Source organism: Stegastes partitus, unplaced genomic scaffold, assembly GCF_000690725.1.
Source record: "Stegastes partitus isolate 25-593 unplaced genomic scaffold, Stegastes_partitus-1.0.2 Scaffold1593, whole genome shotgun sequence".
NCBI classification, from domain to species: domain Eukaryota; kingdom Metazoa; phylum Chordata; class Actinopteri; family Pomacentridae; genus Stegastes; species Stegastes partitus.
In genome coordinates, this window is record NW_007579324.1 from 16011 (window position 1) to 34627 (window position 18617).

Below are 18617 nucleotides of genomic sequence, written 5' to 3' on the forward strand. Positions count from 1 at the left end.
GCCTTTATCCTTCACCCAGCGCCGCTGAAAATGAAGGCATCTCGGATGTTTATGGAATCCGAGCCGCCGTGCTGCTGCAGCTTTTTTCAACTTTTGAAGCTGAGGTGGATGCAGAAGGATTCTTAAGGGAAGGGAGCGAAATTCTTACAGAGCGATTTGGAAAAGAGTAGATATGGCTTTTTAAAAATAGGGTGGTCCAGAAAAAGCAAAGCAGCGTCTCTTGTTGCAACAAATGCGGCAGGAAACTAAATACACTGCTGTCATGCAACTATGGCAAAAATCCTATTCAGGCTTCGTCGTGTTTACAAAGCCCCCCTCTCTGACACGAACCTTCAATGTGACAAGGACGTCAAGAAGGTTTATTAAAATACTTTTCCACCAAAAAAATAAATAAATAAATAAAATCTTACAAACACTGTTTCGAACATATGAGGCTTTGGAATCATTCAAGGAACAAGGCAGCTTTATTATTTTTTTTGTTCAGCAAAGAACAGAGACAAACATGTCAATCTCAGGTACAAAACAAGTTAGAAAGAGATGCGTAACGCCGCTGGAAACGGGATGAGTTCAGTGCTTTGTAGGGGAGGAAACTGGACACCAGCATCACATCTGACTGGCTTTCTCCACACTCTTGGCAGCGTCTTTCAACTTCCCCACCAAATCCTGAAAACAAGCAAACACTGATCATTTCAATTGGAGGACAAAAAAATAAAACCGATGGAGATCACCTAAAATGTCAAATGAAAAATATATCATCGGGAGCATTACGCGTGAGAATTAGACAAAATTAGAAGGCGTTAAGTATTTGGATTCAGACTAAAAGAAGAATATTTCGTGAGTCTGATTGCATCCCACATTATTTTATCTCATCACTGGTTTAAAACTAAGCCGCCCACAGAAACTTTCTCATTTTTAAACACAACAGAGATGTTGCATGAACATTTTTATCATTTAATATTTTCATGCATCACCATCAATCCGATATCAGTCACGACATGTTCCAGTTATTTTATATTGAAGTTCTGGCTGCAGTTAGATGCCCGAATCTGCACTGTTGCGCAGATGCAGCAATGAAAATCACATTCATGCGCAAAATCTTCCCTGCAGCTCCTTCATATTGCAGACACAATAAAGCGATTTAACATATGCATTTTGTTTAGAAGTTGAAGATGGGAATTTCCCCACAGCGATCAGTTCAGTGAGTACACATTTTTTCCATTTGCTGTCCAATGAGGAGGCTGGATGTGGTGCGTAAAAGCTGCGAGATTCTAAAGGTTATCGACAAATAAGCAGCATCCCAAAAAAAAAGTCCTCCATACCTGCAGCTGCTCCATTGTGCAGGTGAAGTTGATATCTTCCGAGCATCCTTCTTTCTAACAAAAGGAACAAACAAGATCATTGTTTTTTTTTTTCTTTCATCAGATATAAAACAGAAAAGAAGAATAAAAGTGCGGCTGCGTTACCTCGCTGTTCAGTGATATCGAGTAGAAAGGCTCGTTGACCTTATCGACCTGTCCGTTCTGTCGGGGGGGAGGGACAACACGTTAGATTCACGCAACGAATCCGGCAAGAAAACAAGACAACCTGATGTGCATCTATAACCTTCATGTGGTATTGGAGACGCCATGAGACGTCGTTGATCTGAGCCGGACGCCTTCCTATGCTGAGAGAGAAAGAGAGAAAAGACAAGGTTGCTTTGGGGAAGAAGAGAAAACGAGCAAGGACGCAGGAGAGCTTTGTGTCTCCCAAGTTTTGCGCATGATTAAAATAGTGCGTGTGGTTTAGAAGGCTTTCTCTCTCTCTCCCACAAAGAGCGTTTGTTAATGGCACGTCATAAAGCAGCACTTATATTGCAATTAATCACTCTCCACAAAGACCCTCCCTGCTCATTAACAAGCTGAAGCAACAACTTGCCACCTCTTCCTCCCATTTTTGTGGATGCAGGCTCATTCTTTGAACTAGTTGAGCTCAAATATTCACTAATGCTGAGCCCAGTTTTTTAAATTTTCCCCTTGTCATCTGGTGTCCTAAAAGTACTACAATAAAAAATAAAAAATAAAATCGTCGATATCCACTTTATAGGCTAATAAATCTGCAGTGTTAAAATTTGTAACTTCATAAAAAATAAAATCTCACTGATATTCTAGTTTTTCAGTGAGAACATCATTCCAAAACTTTATCCAAATTCAAAGTAACACCACAACCATCTCCATCACATCCCATTCCAACCTTACCTTGCTAATAGATGTTCCACTTCTTTTTTATATTTCTGGAAAACAAACAACAGAGCATCAAATATTTGTGGGCAAGTTAGAAAACTATACAACATGGTTTGAAATGTACCTGATATATGCTACAGAATATCTCTATCCTCTCTGCACTGAATGTGAGCTCTTCCAGGCTGGAGCTGTGAGGGGCAAGAAAGAAGAGAACAACACTTGAATCAGCAGCTGATTTCAACAAAAATGCATCTTCTTGAGTCAGAGTTTCATATCTTGTCATCGGTATTTCAGAGGCAACCACACATTTTTGCCCTTCAACTCAAAAAGAAGCACACAAGGGAACTAATTCTTCACAGTCATTTGTAATTCCCCTTTGAATGGAGTTTTAGAATGTAGAGAACAACCAAAAATGGGGGTTTAAAGGGAGAAAACAAGAGGAAAAAGACATGCATCTGCAGAAATGTAAAGGAAGTGTAGCTGCTTTTTTTTTTTTAAATCAAATTCACACCTTCAGTACCCTTGAAGGTTCACCCTTCACATCCTGAACACACAACTATGATGGTAATCAGAATAACACCCTCTCCTCTCTAATGATACAGAAAATACGACAGAAAGGGTGAGAAGCTTTCTAAATAATTTGGAAAAAAGAAGCTAACCACTCATCCTGCTCCCACGAAAACTTCACATGACTGGACGGTTGCAAAAGTTGCGTAATAATGCCAATTTGCGCAAACTGACAGTAAGTAGGCCAACAGAACTGCAAGTGCACAAGCAGAACATCTGGGACAGAGGCTACACAGGCAGCAGAACACAACCACAGCATGCTTTATTAGAAACACCGTGACCTCCTGCTGCAGAGTTTGTTTACAGGGAGAGAAGCACATAGAGGAGGAGGTTCTAGAATTTTGTGCACTTATTCTGGTGAAAGTTTGTGCTTTTTCTGCGTCAATTAGTGTCTTTGTGAGAAGGAAAATGCAGGATTCAGACACATGGAGTTGCAATGTTTTCTTTCAGATTGCAGAATTTTAGGTGCTGTTTTTGCACTTTTTTTTTTTTTTTGCCTTTCTTGTACTTCCAGAAGAAAATAAGACAACATGTCGCATATTAAATTTATTGCTGCAATCTTGGATGGCTTCATGCTCTCTCGGGAGACGCAGCCACATACTTTTCTTACATGCAACGTAGCTAGAAACATGCTGAGCAACATGCTGTCATTCGCCTTTACATTTTTAGAAATGCCACAGCATGTGCAAGGGTCGCAGAGGAAACCATCCTCCGTCGGATGTCACCTACCTTATCGTAGACTTGTCTGCGTTTTGTTTCACCGCTTCCAGGATGAAGGTGGTGGCTGCTGTGTGAATCTGCTTCAGCAAGATCTGGTCGATCTGCTTCAGCTCGGGCTGATCTGAAATCATAAAATACAAAACATGAGGAGGAGGAGGATGCCGTCTCGGAGTTCGCTCCAACATTCCATCTCGACACAACGTTTTTGGTTTGCGTGAATAAATGATGGAGGCTTCTGCGATCCATACTTGGGGTTTCTCCAGATTGACGCGCAGAATGGAAATCAATGACGATTTGCATGTGAATGGGGCCCCTCAGCTGCATCAGCCGGGGGTCCTTTGTTTGTTTGTCTAGTGAACACTTCACTTTCTAAATAATTCTGCCATTAAAATGAGCTGGAATGCTGCAGAAGTTGGACAACGCGCGGTCATGTGGAGGCGACCAGGACGGAGCAGGAGGGAGCTTATAGCGCGTAAAGTAGCCAAGTGTGCTTACATTTTTTTTCTTTTTTAATTTTTGCATGATTTATATTTATAAGTCATGGAGAGGTGCTGTTGATGCTGGATTCACAGATCTGCGTAAAGAAGCAACCCGCGGTGGAAATAGCGTAACATCTAATGTGCAGAGCGGACTCGGTGCCAGTTTAAATGACAAAAGGTATCCCGAGTGGCCGTGTGACCGCCGCTGAATGCAAAGCAGGCAGCAGAAAAGCCTAAGATCGCCTTCACGCAGCTGATGGGCGGCTGTCTGTTCGGCTGCGTCGCCTCATTAAAGATCTTCGTAATAAAAACGCGGGGGGATCCCGGCTGTAGCGCCGCCAAGAAACCCGCAAAAAAAACAAAAAAACGTCGACGCGGCTCCGATCCACATCGAGGGAAAGGCGGAAGCACCAGCGGCGGCGCAGACAAAAGCAGCGGCGGAGAAAAGGGAGGCGGTAAGCTCACCGAGGACCGCCGGGTCTCCGTGAGAGGACAGCAGGCTCCGGTGAGACGCGTCGATCAGCGCCTGGAAGCTGCTCTGGTCGAAGGCGGAAGCGTCGGCGAGAGCCTGCAGCCCTCTCTGCACGGACTCAGACAACTCCATTTTGCAAAAAGGGTGACCCACGACACCAGACCACGTGACGGATCAGCTGATGTGGAGAGGCAGAGCGAGGAGCTGAGGCGATCAGACGGGGGGGAGAGAGAGAGAGAGCGAGAGAGAGAAGGGGGGGGGGTGGCACATGTCTCCAGATCACCGGGGATCCATGAAGAAGAGACACGCAGGGAGCAGAGATGTGATCCAAGGAGCTGCTTTATGGCTGCGATCGATCACTGTTGTTGATTTATCCGCATATGTGTGGAAAAAAAGAGGCAATTGCACCAAAAAACAAGCAAGTGGTCTCCAAAGTGGGCTCAGGGGCCAAAAAGGAGGTCACTAAAGTTATATTTAAGGACTTTTATTATGAAAGAAAATAAACGTGAAGGCGTGTAAAGTAAATGCAATTGCATCATATAAAAATAAAACTCAAAAAAAATAAATCCACATTAAAAAAACAGCTCTAGTGGAGATCTGTTAACCTCATCTGTTTAATAGTCTTTAACACAGAACAGTTTAACAGCCTTTAGTTATATGTATGCAAAGATTTCTAATCACATTTGCCAAACTTCTCTACTTCTACTTGTATCCACAGTGTAGCATGGATGGTGTTTGGATTATGGGATGTTGCCTGTCAGTGTTGCTCAGGAATCCCATAGGTGTTGGTTATATAGTTGCTTTATTACTGCTGCTGTGATTGATCACTGTTGTTGTTTTATCCTCACTACACCAGTTTGAACTAACTAGTGTACCAAAAACAAAGCAAGTGGTTTCCATGGTGGGTTCAGGGGCCAAAGAGAGGTCACTGGAAGGACTAGATCATATTGCTTCTGTATGGGGATCTTATTTTACAGAAAACACATTTTTTCTGTATTTTTATAGAATTTTCTTCCACACAAACACACACTCACAAAAAAGGACCCTCAACTGTTTTACAGAGAAGCTGAACAGCTGTTAGTGTGATTTACATTTATAGAAAGTATCCACACATAGTTCTCTATAACCAGCTTTATTCCCAGTATAACTATAACATTTGGACATTTGGTTCATGGTGTGTTACCTGTCAGTTCTGATCTCTTTTAAACTGCAACCAGTTAAAAACCAAGTAATAAAAAAAATCTCTGTAGCATGTAAAGCCCATGCAGCTCATATTATGGCCAATCATATAAAAAGATGGGATTTTATTTGAGACAGCTGAGATGTGTAAAAGAATAGGCAACTTCCTTAAATGTTGTTCAACCACTGGTCTGTCAGTTTACAACACACATGATTGAAGCATTCCCAGTCCTTCTGCACCATAACTCTGGAAGTTTAGTCTGTTTTACTGTAATGGTATCGTGCAGTATTTAAAAATATATATTATTTAAAGGCAGAATAAACCTAAATAGCATTTTTTTTTCATTACACTTGTTAAATGTAAACAGAGAAGAATAAGATAAAATCCTTTTTTTTTTTTTTTTTTTTTTACACAACCACTGTAAGCTTTTATAAATAAAAACAACACCAGCTCTTCTGCTGTGTCTTTTACAGACTATCACTCATTATTTTCCAGTTACTCCTTTCCTCAGATATCCTAATAAATAAATAAATACATCTGATTTCCTTATTGAGTTCTCCTGTTCAGTCTGTTTACTCAGATCATCTTGGATAAATTCTTTGCACAAACAAAGCACATTTGCTCTTTGACTGTTCACCACTCAGTCATAATGTCCACATCATTATTACTATTTTTATTTATTACACGTGATTCTGCTGCTGGTTTTTTCCGTGTGGGGACCTTTCCACCCAGAGTCTTGAGGCAGTCATGAGGTGAGCAGTAAATGGGTCATTTTTATACTTCCATTACGCACGCTTTAATATGCGTAATCAGTGCGTAACGCAGTCCAGAATTGGAAGTCCGGAGAAGTAACTGCAACGAAAGGAAATTCTCTTTTGCATTAAGAACCATATGGAGTGGAGGATGTACATGTGGCTGGGTGGTGCAAACGTCTCCTATAGATGATGGGACATTAGGAAAAAAAGAAAGGCAAATGTTACATAAACTGTTCAACACTTGCTGTTATTTATTCTTATTTACTCGTGTTTACAGTCTTGCAGTCATCAGCCCTTTAAAGCTTCTACAATGAACATTTTTATGGCTGTCAGCAGCAGTTAAAAGGTTAAACTCCTGGGGGGGGGGAATATACATTTCTTGTTTTTTAAATGTTGCCTGTCGTTGCTTTTATAAACTACCAGGCTAATTTTAGCCCACATCATTTTCCCTAAGTGAGATCATCGTCTGCCTGTCGTTCATTATCTCGGAATGAGGAGTTGTGCGCTCTGTTGCGCGGCCACACACGCTGCAGCTATCGGAGTGACCTCTGACTCCGCGCTTTGTCCAAAGTCCATTTTGGCTCCGGGTCGGGTTGTGAAATAGATTAGCCTTCACTCTCTCTCTCTCTCTCCCTACTGCTGCTGCTGCTGCTGCTGTGTTTTTCCTCCAGGATCTGTCTGTCTGTCTGTCATCGTGGACCCTCACTCATCAGATGACATCATCATATTTTTTTTTATGCGTAAATCTGCGTCGCGAGCTTAAAAAGCAAAGTAACCAGAATGTCTTCCACTGATGCATACTGTATGAACTCCGGTGGCTCAATATTTTTTGGGAAAATGCTGCCACATGTAACAGTTTCTTAAATACATTTAATTAAAAGCAACCCAACCTCATAAATGGACACATTCTCTATAGTTGTTTTTCTTTATTACAACTAATCTTGCCAACTATCATCCTCAGCCTGGTCTCTTTAAATTACAACTCAACAGCTGATCGTAAGTCACCGTTACTCTGTCATGATGACACATCTCTTATAATCTGCAGATAGACCTTTCTTTTTTTTTAAATTAAACTTTAAATTGCTGATCCTGGAGCATCCTTGACATTGTTGGTGAAGCTACATTCACCAAATCTATTTTTCAAAAATCTGTAAATGGTTGAAAAATGAGCTGCGTGATTTCTCCAAACGCCAAAAGGTTCCACAGTGAAGTCAAATGAACTCATAAAAAATAACTTTAAAAGTTAGAAGTGTGAGGAACTAAAGTTGAATTCTCGTCCTTTTTAGGTCAAATTGGGGAACGTTTATAGAACATTTCTTCTTTAGTGCAGAAAGCTTTGTTGTAAAAGCCCACAAAGAGGATCTGGATCTGAACTAAAAATCGATTTAGCTTTACTTTTTTCCTTTTTGTTGTTAATCCTTAGTTTCCTGAAGACCAATAAAGTCGAATAATAATTTTGTTGAAATTGTTTTCTTCCCGTCAGTGACTGTTTTTAGATAAGAGCAAACGAAAACGTCCCCTTTAAGGAGACGCAGAGGTAACATGACCTTGCAGAAATGTTTGCATTGTGAACATATTTTCAGTATCAGCATGTAAGAAGGAGAGATGTCCAGTGGTCTTATTGGTCTAACAAGAATGACTGCATGAAGGAATACAAGGCATGATGTTGTCATGATAAATTCAGTGGAGTCTGGTGGTTGCTATTTTTATTTCTACATTATATCTTTTTTTAAAAAATGTCATGGACAGAGTTTGGAGCTCAGCAAGTCAGATCAGTTTCTATAGACTCTGGGCTACATCAAGGATTTTTAATTATGTACCACCAAAGCATCATTTCAGTGTGTGGGTAGATTAATGTGACAAAAAAGGGTGTCATCATTGAGTGGCACTCTCTAGGTGTCACCAAATATGTAATAATTGTTCATGACACTGTTCAGTGTGTAACATTTTTCCAGGTGAAGGAGTTTAACAGAGCAGCCGAGTGGCCTCCTTACCTCAGGCTTCCTCTTCTCTGTACAACATCTAGAGCAGACAACGGGGACACAATTAAGCAAAAACTGCAAAGAGCTAAACTCTTGGTTCAGCTGCTACAAAAGGAGGTTACAGTAAAACTGCAAAGCACATTAAAGCAGCTCCCTGTTCATGTTTCAGGACTGAAAGCTCACAGCAGGTCAAAGGTTTTTTACAAAAATCAGCTCAGTGTGTTGTCTCATAAATTCTCTCAGTATATGGCCACATAAATAAGGCAACAGTGCTGTTTAATTGTGTTAACACTTTTTAAGAAGTTCAATAAGACTGACTCAAAACTCCAAATCTGTTCTGCATTAATGCTGCCTTTTTAAACAACCTGAGCATTCAGGATTCTGTAGAGGATTTGCTCTTCTGTTTAAACAACAAACAAATTAAGTTGTTAAAAATTGGAAGAATTAATAAAAAGCGTAGCGTAAACTTTCAGTGTCTTTTAAGCACATGAGCAGTGAACATGCAGATATTCTGCAGATGTCAGATTGAATCAGTAGAAAGTTTTGTGTGATATGTTGATATAAAACCAAAACCAAGAAGCTTGTGTTCTTTCAAACTGTTTGAACATTTGGTTTATTCATTAGCAGTAGAAGAAAGTCATTTACTCAAGCATTTTACTTCACTGGAGTTTGGAGGCACTTTACTGGAGTTTTTCTATTTTATGCTACTTTATACTTTCACTCCACTACATTTCACAGTTAAATATTTTACTCCATTCCACCCCATTTATCTGGCAGCTTTAGTTACTTTTAATCTAAAGATTTTATACAACAGTGTTTTTTAAAACCAGCACATTTTCACAGATTAAGCCAGCAGTTTCCAAATGTTTTAGCTCACATTTGAGATGTATGTGAGTCACTGACAGTTTGATCAAATGGTGATTTTTCTCTCGAAACTCATTTTGTAAATGATCCAATATCTAAAAAAAAATTAAAGATTAGAAGAAAAAGTCCAAGATGTGAAGGTAGATTTGTAGATCAGAGCTTTGCTGTTTCTTCTTTCCTCTCCCACTGATCACCTCTCAGGCTTTGCTGTTCCTGTAGATGAAACTGTAAAATAGTTCAAACTCTCTCCACCTGCAGCAGCTACAACAGCAACAAGCTGCTGACACACAATAATCTAATGCTGTCATACAACAGTAAGAGGGACCAAACCTGTACCTTTAACGCTGTACCTACATTTTGCTGCTCATACTTATTTAAGCAGGATTTTTTCTAATCCTGTACTTTTACTTTTAATGAAGCATTTCTACATCACTGAATATTTCTTACACCACTGCCCATTGGTGACTCCTTCAATCATCATTCTGTCTGAAAAGATTGCAGCTAGCAAATAATTTAAATTAAACTCTAGGCTGAGTTTCTGTGTAGTTGTAAAACAGACTATTAACATTTTCTTTCTTTTCCTTTTTTCATACTAAAAAAATCAGGAAAGCCACCTTACCTTCAAGGGTTGTCATTGGAGCAAAGGTTTGAGAGTCACTCAACTTCAGTCAACAAATGAATAAATATATTCTAAAAAAATAACTGTGGGACATCTGCTTTCAATGGATTTTTCCTTATCTAGCATATACAGTGGATGTTTATTTCTATGGGGGGAAAAAACATGTTGGAGAAATGAATGCAATGTGGCAAAACTATTTGTTCGCCTGCTCATTCTCCCTGCCCTGTTTTATTCTATTATTTATCAGCTCCAAGCGGCTGTTTTTTTTTTTTTTACCTTAATTAAAACCTAATTAGGCATGGAAGAGCATGAAACCACAACTCCCAAGAAAGTGACTCTGAGGTCAAGACCTTTGCGTAACAATGAGGCCCAGAGGAGAGAAAAAGAGCAAAGTAAATTCACTGTGATCCATATCTGGTTATGATTATATATATAAAACTAATCCCAAACATTAACACTACAGCACTTAATTATAGCCACCAGGAGAAAAGAAAAGTTGCTTTTCCTCCTCCTCAAACATCAAGTCTGTTTTACCATTTCAGCAGAAGCTTCATTTTTCCACCACAGATGAGAAACCACTGGAACCAATCTACAAAAGCTGATTTATTAAACAAACAAACAGGCGCACAAGCTGGACTTTGTATGAAGCTATTTAGAGGTAATTTTTTAAGGCAGCTGGGTATGAGGTGAAAATTTGCAGGGAAAAAAAAAAACAGATCCTAAACGTGTGCGTCGAGCTTGTGTCCACATGTGAGTGGAGAGGAAATGAACAGAAGAGGGAGATTTTGTGCAGAGTGATTCTGCCCCCTGTTGGAAACAAAATCTCCCCTATTCATCCTCGACCCCCCTCTCTCTCTCTTTCTCTCTGGCTGCACAGCCTGCTGCCTTTATAATGTATAAATTATTGTAGCAAGTTGTGGAATTGACAGCAGTAAATATATAAGTAAATAAATACAGAAAAAAATGCAGATTGCACCAGCAGGCTGACTCGTGTGAATGAGGTGAGCAAAATTATGATTGATTAATCCCTCTTATAGGAGCTGAGAGGAGAGGATGCCCTGCAGAAAGACGCAGGGGCCATATAGAATCTGTAATTAACGTCTCCTTGTTAAGCACCTCATTAACTGGGTTATATAGAGCTAATTCAATTATTGTCCTGCAGAGCCTATAGTCTCGTCGTTATTGAATCATTCTGATGCGTAATCCGTCAGATACGCCGCGGAACAGAAGTGAGGAAAGAGTCGCGGACGAGCCCCTTCTCATGATAATATGATAAAGGACAGGAGGACAGAATCACCACCCACTCGGCACCCTTCTCGTCCCCAGAGGTCAGCGTGGGGTCAGTGTCTTGCTCAAGGACACTTGGGTGCGTGCCGGCGATGCGTAAAGTGCAGTGCGGGGCGGGACTTGTGCGTAAATGTGCGTGGGGGAGAAACCAAGTTGTAGAGGATCGATGGGTTTTTTTCGCCAGTGATGGAAAACCGCAAAGGTCCGAGCTAACAAAGAGCACGCGCACACGGTCACGCGCCTTCGTGGCCGCTGGGTGGCAGTGGTGTGGTTTCTCTCTCTCTCTCTTTCTGTCCTGTGGGGAGCTTATAGAGGGAATCATCGGAGGGGAACAAAGAAAGGAGGGAGAGAGAGAGAGGGGAGGTGGATGGGTGGTGGTGGTGGTGGTGGAGGTGGGTGAGGAAAGGGGGAGTTGGGGGTGAGGAGAGGGGGGGTCTCCCTTGTGACAGGACATATATGGAAATTTGAATGGCTCACATTCACTTCTCTTTCTCTCCAGAGCGCGCACGGCTGCTCCAGTTCACCACCACACAGCCACCACCAACATCACCTAAACACCACCAGAGCCACCAGTAAAAACACAAACAAAACAAAAAAAAAAGCCTTACCAGAGCTCTGTGGTGATTTTGTGCCAGAGTAAACACAGACCAGTGCAGGCTGGAGCCTAAAAATACGCACGGTCACCCCTCTGGAGCTCAGTGTGTGTGTGACAATAAAAGCTTCTGGGGCTCAATGTGATTGCAATTATAGTCCTTTAAACCTGCCTGTCACAGAAACAACATGGCAAACCAACGTGTGGCGCACGGAGGGATATTAAATGCAAATATCATGTGACGTAAAATTCAATAACAGGGCTCGAAGTCTTTAACCTCGGGTTTACCTTTTCATATTGGTGCAACTTATTATAAAATAAATGAAAATATAGCCCAATTTTTAATAACAGCGGGCTTATATGCTAAATATAAATTAACACATAAAGCATGGGCAATGGGGGTAATTTTTAAATAAAAATAGATGAAGAAAAAAAAGAGTCAGATAGTCTCATAATTATTTAATTAGTGTCATTGCACAGATTACAAGGAGATGCAGTTTAGCACCTAACTAGATGTGGAAAAGAAGCAATAAAAGTGCAATACAATGTAAAATGTGTGTGTAAGATAGATGCAGTATGAGCATTATGAACAGAATAAAGAGGAAATGTAGTAGAGCAAGACTCCAACATGTATGAATAATAATACACAGTAACACACACAGTTCAAAAATATAATATAATATAATATGTTGTTATTTTTATTGTTACATTCATCTTAAGTCTGACAAAAGTGCTGTTTGTCCACTTTTAATACAAGTAGAGAAATCTCGCGATATTTAGAAATTTCCGCTTTTATATTTTCTAAAATACTAAACCATTCCTACCTTTAAATATTTGTACAATTATTTTTGTCTAATTTTGCGAATATTATCGTTTTCGTCGGGCTACGTAAAAAGCAGCAGAGGAGCCGGCAGGGGCAGCTGTTCCTCCTCCCGCCTGCCGGTGAAAAGCAGCCTCCTGCCGGTCTGCTGCTGCAGCAGCGGCCGCTCTCAGGAGCTCCTCTTCCCGCTCACATCCCGGTCGGCTCCCCGGCAACTGCGGCAGCGAGCCGACCGGCAAGTCACACACACACACACCGAGGAAGCAGTTTTAGACCTTATACCCTACATTTCCAGGTGAATTGCTCAATTTTGAGAAAAATAAAAGAAACACGAATGCGTGTTTATTTCGACACATTATCTCACCGTCGACCCGCCATGTTTCTCCGCCGCTGAGCCTGTGCAGCTCGGCGGGCTGCTGCTGGACCTTCCCCCGGCTCACATGTGGCTTCTGGCTGCTGCAGCAACTTAAAGCCAAACTGAGACCTTTTGTTTTTGCTTCTCACGTGTTACACAAACGCTTGTTACCGTAAAACGAGGCGCACGCCTGGTTTTGCCACATTGTTGGTGAGTTTTGGTAACTTTGCTGGTTTGGGAAGTTTTCTGTGCGAGCTGAATGGTTCATTCAAGGGCTGAGCTCGCTTCAGGCTCCTTCTAGCCGGTCCACATGATAAAGTCTGAGTCAGAGGCAGTGGGGTCTGGATCAAAGTGAGCTAAGTGAGTAATTGAACTTTGTGGTTAGAAAGGTTATAGTCTCGGTTGACATGTTGCCAGAGAGAGTTCCCCCTCCTCCTCCTCCTCTCAGCTCCCACAGGTTGATTGTTGTAGAAGTTTGCAGCACTACAGAGGAGAACAGGTTTACAACAAAAATTACTAAAATCATGCATATTCCTCCTTTCACCTGCTTTGTGCAGAAGTGTCCACTTCCCTCTCATGGATGTCTGTGTTGGGTCCAGTAGGAATGAAAAAGAGGGGGGGAGCAGGATCTGAAAGTGGTTACACAAGTTTCATTCACACTCGGTGGGAAACTCATATTTAAAATCAAGGCCAGTGTGATGGCTGCACCAGCAGTCTACATGATAACAACTGAGCATGAAAGGATTGTTGTGATAATGAGCAGATCTGTGACGCTGCTGTGAAGAGTCCGCTTTGTGATGCTTTGAAAACTGAGATGGGAAAATTCTGTCTTCAAACCCTCCATATATGTTCAAATATGAGCTTCCTTATCCCATCAGCTTTATACACATATATATAAATATATAAAGTGTGTGTATAAAATTAGTCACCACTGCCATGTATTATTTGCTAGTTCTTATTTCTCACAGAGCTCCTGAGGGACAATCCTGCTGCTGATCATATCAAAGTGTTAGAACATTTAAAAAAATAAAATATGGAAGTCACACATTGTGGAATTTATATAGACATAAAAAATAGAAAAAATATTGTGTGTCATGCAGCTGAGTCCCCTGCTGCCTTCAAAATGTGAGTTAACTGCATTTTGGTTTATGAATAAAATAACTAATAAACTGAAAAAACTAAATAAGCTAAGTGTGTTGAATGAGCAGAATTTGAGAAAATTAATTTAAGATATTAAGTTGGATTAGCCAATCACATACAGATATGCTCAATGTTTCCATTTTTTTAAGTTTAAAGTTCTTCCTTTAACTCTGAGAACTTAGAGCTTCATCTGTTGAAACCATTTCTGTCCAGAGTCCCTATAATAACAACCTGTGAGGCTGCTCCCAGTTACAGTGAGATAAATTAAAAGTCTAACTGTACAGGGAATTTAAAAGAAAAAAAAGATCTTGTTATGGTTAAACATGTTTTGATTGGTATGAAAATAAACAAGCACAAATGAATTTAACATGTATTAAAAGCAAACAGTAAGTTCCCAGAATGTTTGTTTTCTCAAACTACAACTCAGGGGAGTTTGAACCGTCTAACTTTGAATCCTGGGAATTCTGCTTATGTTGGATTTTTTCTTTTTTTCTTTTTTTTTTTTTTAAAATAAACTTAATTTAAGTTGTTGAATGAAGTCTCAGCTTCAGTTCTTCATTTTAAGTCAAAGCGCCTCAGGTCATAAAAAGTAATCTTCTAAAGTGGTCAGATTTTATTTCTTTTAATGACATTGTAAGTTCAGTTAACTAGGAATGAGCAAAACTCACATATTTAAATTAAGGGAACCCAGAAAAGAAAGACTTGACTACATTTCTTTATGATATAATATTATTCAACAAGTAAATTATTAGGCTAAAATAATTAATTAATAGCTTAAAAATTCATCAGTGAAATTTAAAAAAAGAAAAAAAGAAATGTAGTTGACAAACATGATGCCTGAGCAGTCTTGCAGAAAGCGAACAACATCCAGTCCGACAGGCAGACGTCCACTGCAGCCCGAATTAAAACGCTTTGCAATCAGGCAGGGTGAAGGACGGCCCTGAGGCTTTCAGCTTCCTTGCACATGAGGTCTTATCACAGGATCAACTTTCATGCACGCACTGACAAAGAAGGATGCCTCTTCTCTGTTTTTTTTTTTTTGGCCTATATTAGATAGAATCAGCAAAGATGGACAGGAAGTGTGGGAGCAGAGCGATGCAATGACGTTCAGCTAAAGGTAGAACGGGAATCGAACCAGAGACTGGGTGCCTGACAGTGTTTTTGCCCCTGTGGTATGCACCCCAACCACTCGCCCAGAAGGAGCTCTCTTTGTTCTTTAAAGACCAGTCTGCCCAGCTTGTCCCTCTCACTCCCTCCCAGTTTAACAAGTGAAAGATGTGAGGATTTAGGGGAATGTATTTATGCAATATAAAAAAAATAACTTGAGGAAATCCCAAAGAAGTCCACTCATACACCAGTGGAGGACAATTCGGCGCAAACATCCCTGCAGTCATCCATTTATTAAACCCGCGGTGCAGCTTCACTGTCTGGTGGGCTGCAGTGGCCAACACAATAAATAAGAAATATTTACCGTCCTGTTTCCCCTCTTTTCCCCCCTTTTTCCACAAATGCAGAGTTAATTGAAGATGGTAATCATTCACTCATTGTTTGGTGATGCAAAATGTAGCTGATGTGCGCAGAAATGTGCTCTCTGTGAGGCCACTGTTGGTTTGTGTGGAATGAATACAATGTTGGACACAAAAGGAGCACAGCAGAAAGAAAAGTGTCAATCTCCACCTGACTCAGAGCCCATTATAGGGTGAGAGAGGAGACAGAGATGTGTGTGTGTGTGTGTGTGTGTGTTTGTGCCGCTGTGTGCGAGTGGGAGAGGTAAAGAGAAAGACACCCGAAGGTGTATAAAGCGCACGCATCCATTCACTGTCATGATTAGCAGCTATTATCAACAGTCGAACTGGTTGCCAGTCAGACTGAATTATTCTGCACTGAATCGACTAGCAAGCAGTTGACCAATGACTGTTTCCTTTTACGCACAACGCTAACTCTGCTCAGTCTGATTTCATTTCCTACCTTTTCTGTCACTCCTTTCATTGATTGGCTCCTGTGCTTTCAACCAGAACTCTCTCTCTTTCTTAAAAAAATCAAATCCACCCTTCTTTATTTCTAACACCATCCTTTCCTCGCTGCTCTCCCTTTGTCCACAGCATCAGCTCATCCTTTTTAACCGAGCAAAGTCCAAATTGCATGAGTATGTACGTACTGTATGAGCGTGCATGTGTGTGTGTGTAGTCGTCGGGGCAGGGCAGCGCAAGCAGCAGTCTGATCCATACTAATGTTCATTGATAGGAAAATCAATGGTGCATTGATCCAAGACTTGGCTCTGAGAGGGGAAGGAGGGAGGAGTGAGTGAGAAGACTGGTGAAGAGCAACAGAAAGAAGACGTGGAGGACGAACGGCAGAGGAGGGACGGGATTAAGCAGATGAGCATAAATAAAAAAAAAAAGAAGCTCTGTAGGCCTCTGTGAGATGACAGAGACGAGGCTGGAGCCCCGGTGGCTGCTTGTGCCGTTGGGGGAGGTGGGTAACATTATGTGTGAACAACCTGTCGTGGCCTACTATTCTCTTTTCTCTCTCTGTCTCGTGGAACTGCTCTTGAGAGTGGATGAACAAGCCTCAAATGGAACCTGAGAAGAAAAAAAAAAAAGAGGAGAAACAGGAGAGGACAGGAGGAGGAGGAGGGGAGGGAGAAAATCAATTTTCCCAGACTGAAGCAGGCTGGTCTAATGGAGGTCTAAAAGAAGAGGAGGAGGAGAGGACATATTTTCCTCTGATTACCTCCTGTAGCCTCCCAGGCAAGCCCTCAAAGCTAGCATTGCTACGACGGCCTTGCTTGTCCGACCTTTTCGTAGGCGGTACGGAGTCTAGTTTGCTTCTTTCACTCAGCAGCAATCAGGGTTCGAGGGTGGACAGGACAGTGCAGCTTGGAGAACCATGTTTTCATGAGTGGATATTTTTCTCTTTTCTTTTAATCCCCTCCCCACAGTGGTGGAACATTTTTAAAGGCACATCAAAGCTAATTTCTTACCTTTCAATCCCCATGCTGACCCCCACAAAAGTTATGTAACCTGTTGTTACATCCTCAAGAGAGAAAATGAGCTAGATTAGATGGATAAAGGTTTCCATTTGGCTAAGATGAATCATTTCTAAAGTATAAAAGAAGGAAATTTGTCATTAGTGTCTCTGCAAAACGAAGAGAGATATCTGGAGTACTCTTTTTTTTTGCTTGTGATTCTCCGCTCAGATGGCCTCTGACCGGGTTGCTATGTTCAATTTCCTGCAACAGGCTTGATTATTATGAATTGGTGAGTGAAGTGGACATTCAATGCTATGTAGAAATTGCAGGCAGTGATTTGTTCCAGTTCTAGCTAAGTGAATTTTAAATCTTGTTTATGGCTCGGCTCATGAAGTGAAATGTGTGCACGTTGGGTTGTTTGAGAATTTGCTTGCGAAGTATAGAAAAAAGGAGCAATAAATCTAAACATTCGTGATTAGTCGGGCGACGTGATCGGTTAGGACACGTAGGCGCACGGAGAGATGCATGAGAAATGACCGTGCGGTAAACTAGTTTTGTAAAAAATGTGTAAGGCCTGCAGTGAATTTACCCTAACAAGCCATCTGAAGCTGGAGTCTAAAGGCTGTGACCTGCAAGTAGAAGCGAAAAAGAACAAAAGGGGACCAAAACAGGCACAGATGTGGCTCGGACCCCTCCAACTCTGCCACTGTACGTCTGCTTCTGTAGCTTTGTGATGTGCTCATTAAACTTGTGAATGTTCAACTGGCTATTAAACACCGTTTCAATGAACTTTTCCTTTTCTTTGGGGGCACTTACTGTACAAATACGGCGTTTCTTTCCTGGGGAAAGGAAACTAGTGAAAAAGCTGAGAAGGGTTTGAAAAGCTATTAAATGTTGCTGAAGGAGAGCTTGTAACCCTCTGTCTGTCTGTCTGTCTGTCTGTCTTTCTGTCTGTCTGTTACTGTTTTTCTGTCACTCCCTCCCTGTCTCGTTGGCTCTTTGTGTTTTTCCTGTCTCTCGGCCTGTGAGGTGAAAGTGGCTTCCATGGTAACGACACACTCTGTTTATGCCACGACGTCTCACTTCATCACAAGCTGTTGATGGCTTTGATTTGCATGTGTGCCTGTGTGTGTGTGTTCGTAGCCCCGCCGCCCACCGCCGCCGCCCCTTAATTTCTGCGAAATACCCCTTAAAACACACTCACACACCACACAGGTGTTTGTGAGACTAGTAGGACAGGTTAAAACTGCACTCCACAGACATTTCATGGATCACATTCCTCCATGAAAATAAAAGGAAATTATGTGGAAAAGCTGTTCTCTGATGTTTTTTTTTTCCCACTCTGCCAGCTTTTATGGGCATATTTCCCTTTATTGATAGCAAAAGATTAGAGTGTGATCTATGAAGAGAAGTTGTTTTTAGACACCCTAATGAATGGTTTTAAGTGCATTTCCTGAAATGAAAATCAACCGACCAAACGCGCTCCAAAGACACCAACATATGCATGCATTTATGTGCGTATTTATCTTGCGTGAAGCGCCATATGGTGTTTAACTTTTCCGAAATCTCCAGCAAAAGCCGTGGAAAGGAAATTG

General features: G+C 41.2%; 1 protein-coding gene across 1 annotated transcript; it reads right to left on the reverse strand.

Annotated features, from left to right (window-relative positions):
* Positions 1–445: 445 nt before the first annotated feature.
* Positions 446–4625, reverse strand: commd3 (COMM domain containing 3). Its single transcript, XM_008300802.1, has 8 exons — positions 4451–4625; positions 3516–3627; positions 2344–2407; positions 2235–2269; positions 1603–1663; positions 1464–1520; positions 1320–1373; positions 446–663 (listed from the first exon to the last, which is right to left on the reverse strand). The coding sequence occupies exons 1-8, from the start codon at positions 4587–4589 to the stop codon at positions 604–606; spliced, it is 582 nt and encodes a 193-aa protein (XP_008299024.1). The 5' UTR covers positions 4590–4625; the 3' UTR covers positions 446–603.
* Between the last annotated feature and the right edge of the window lie 13992 nt (positions 4626–18617).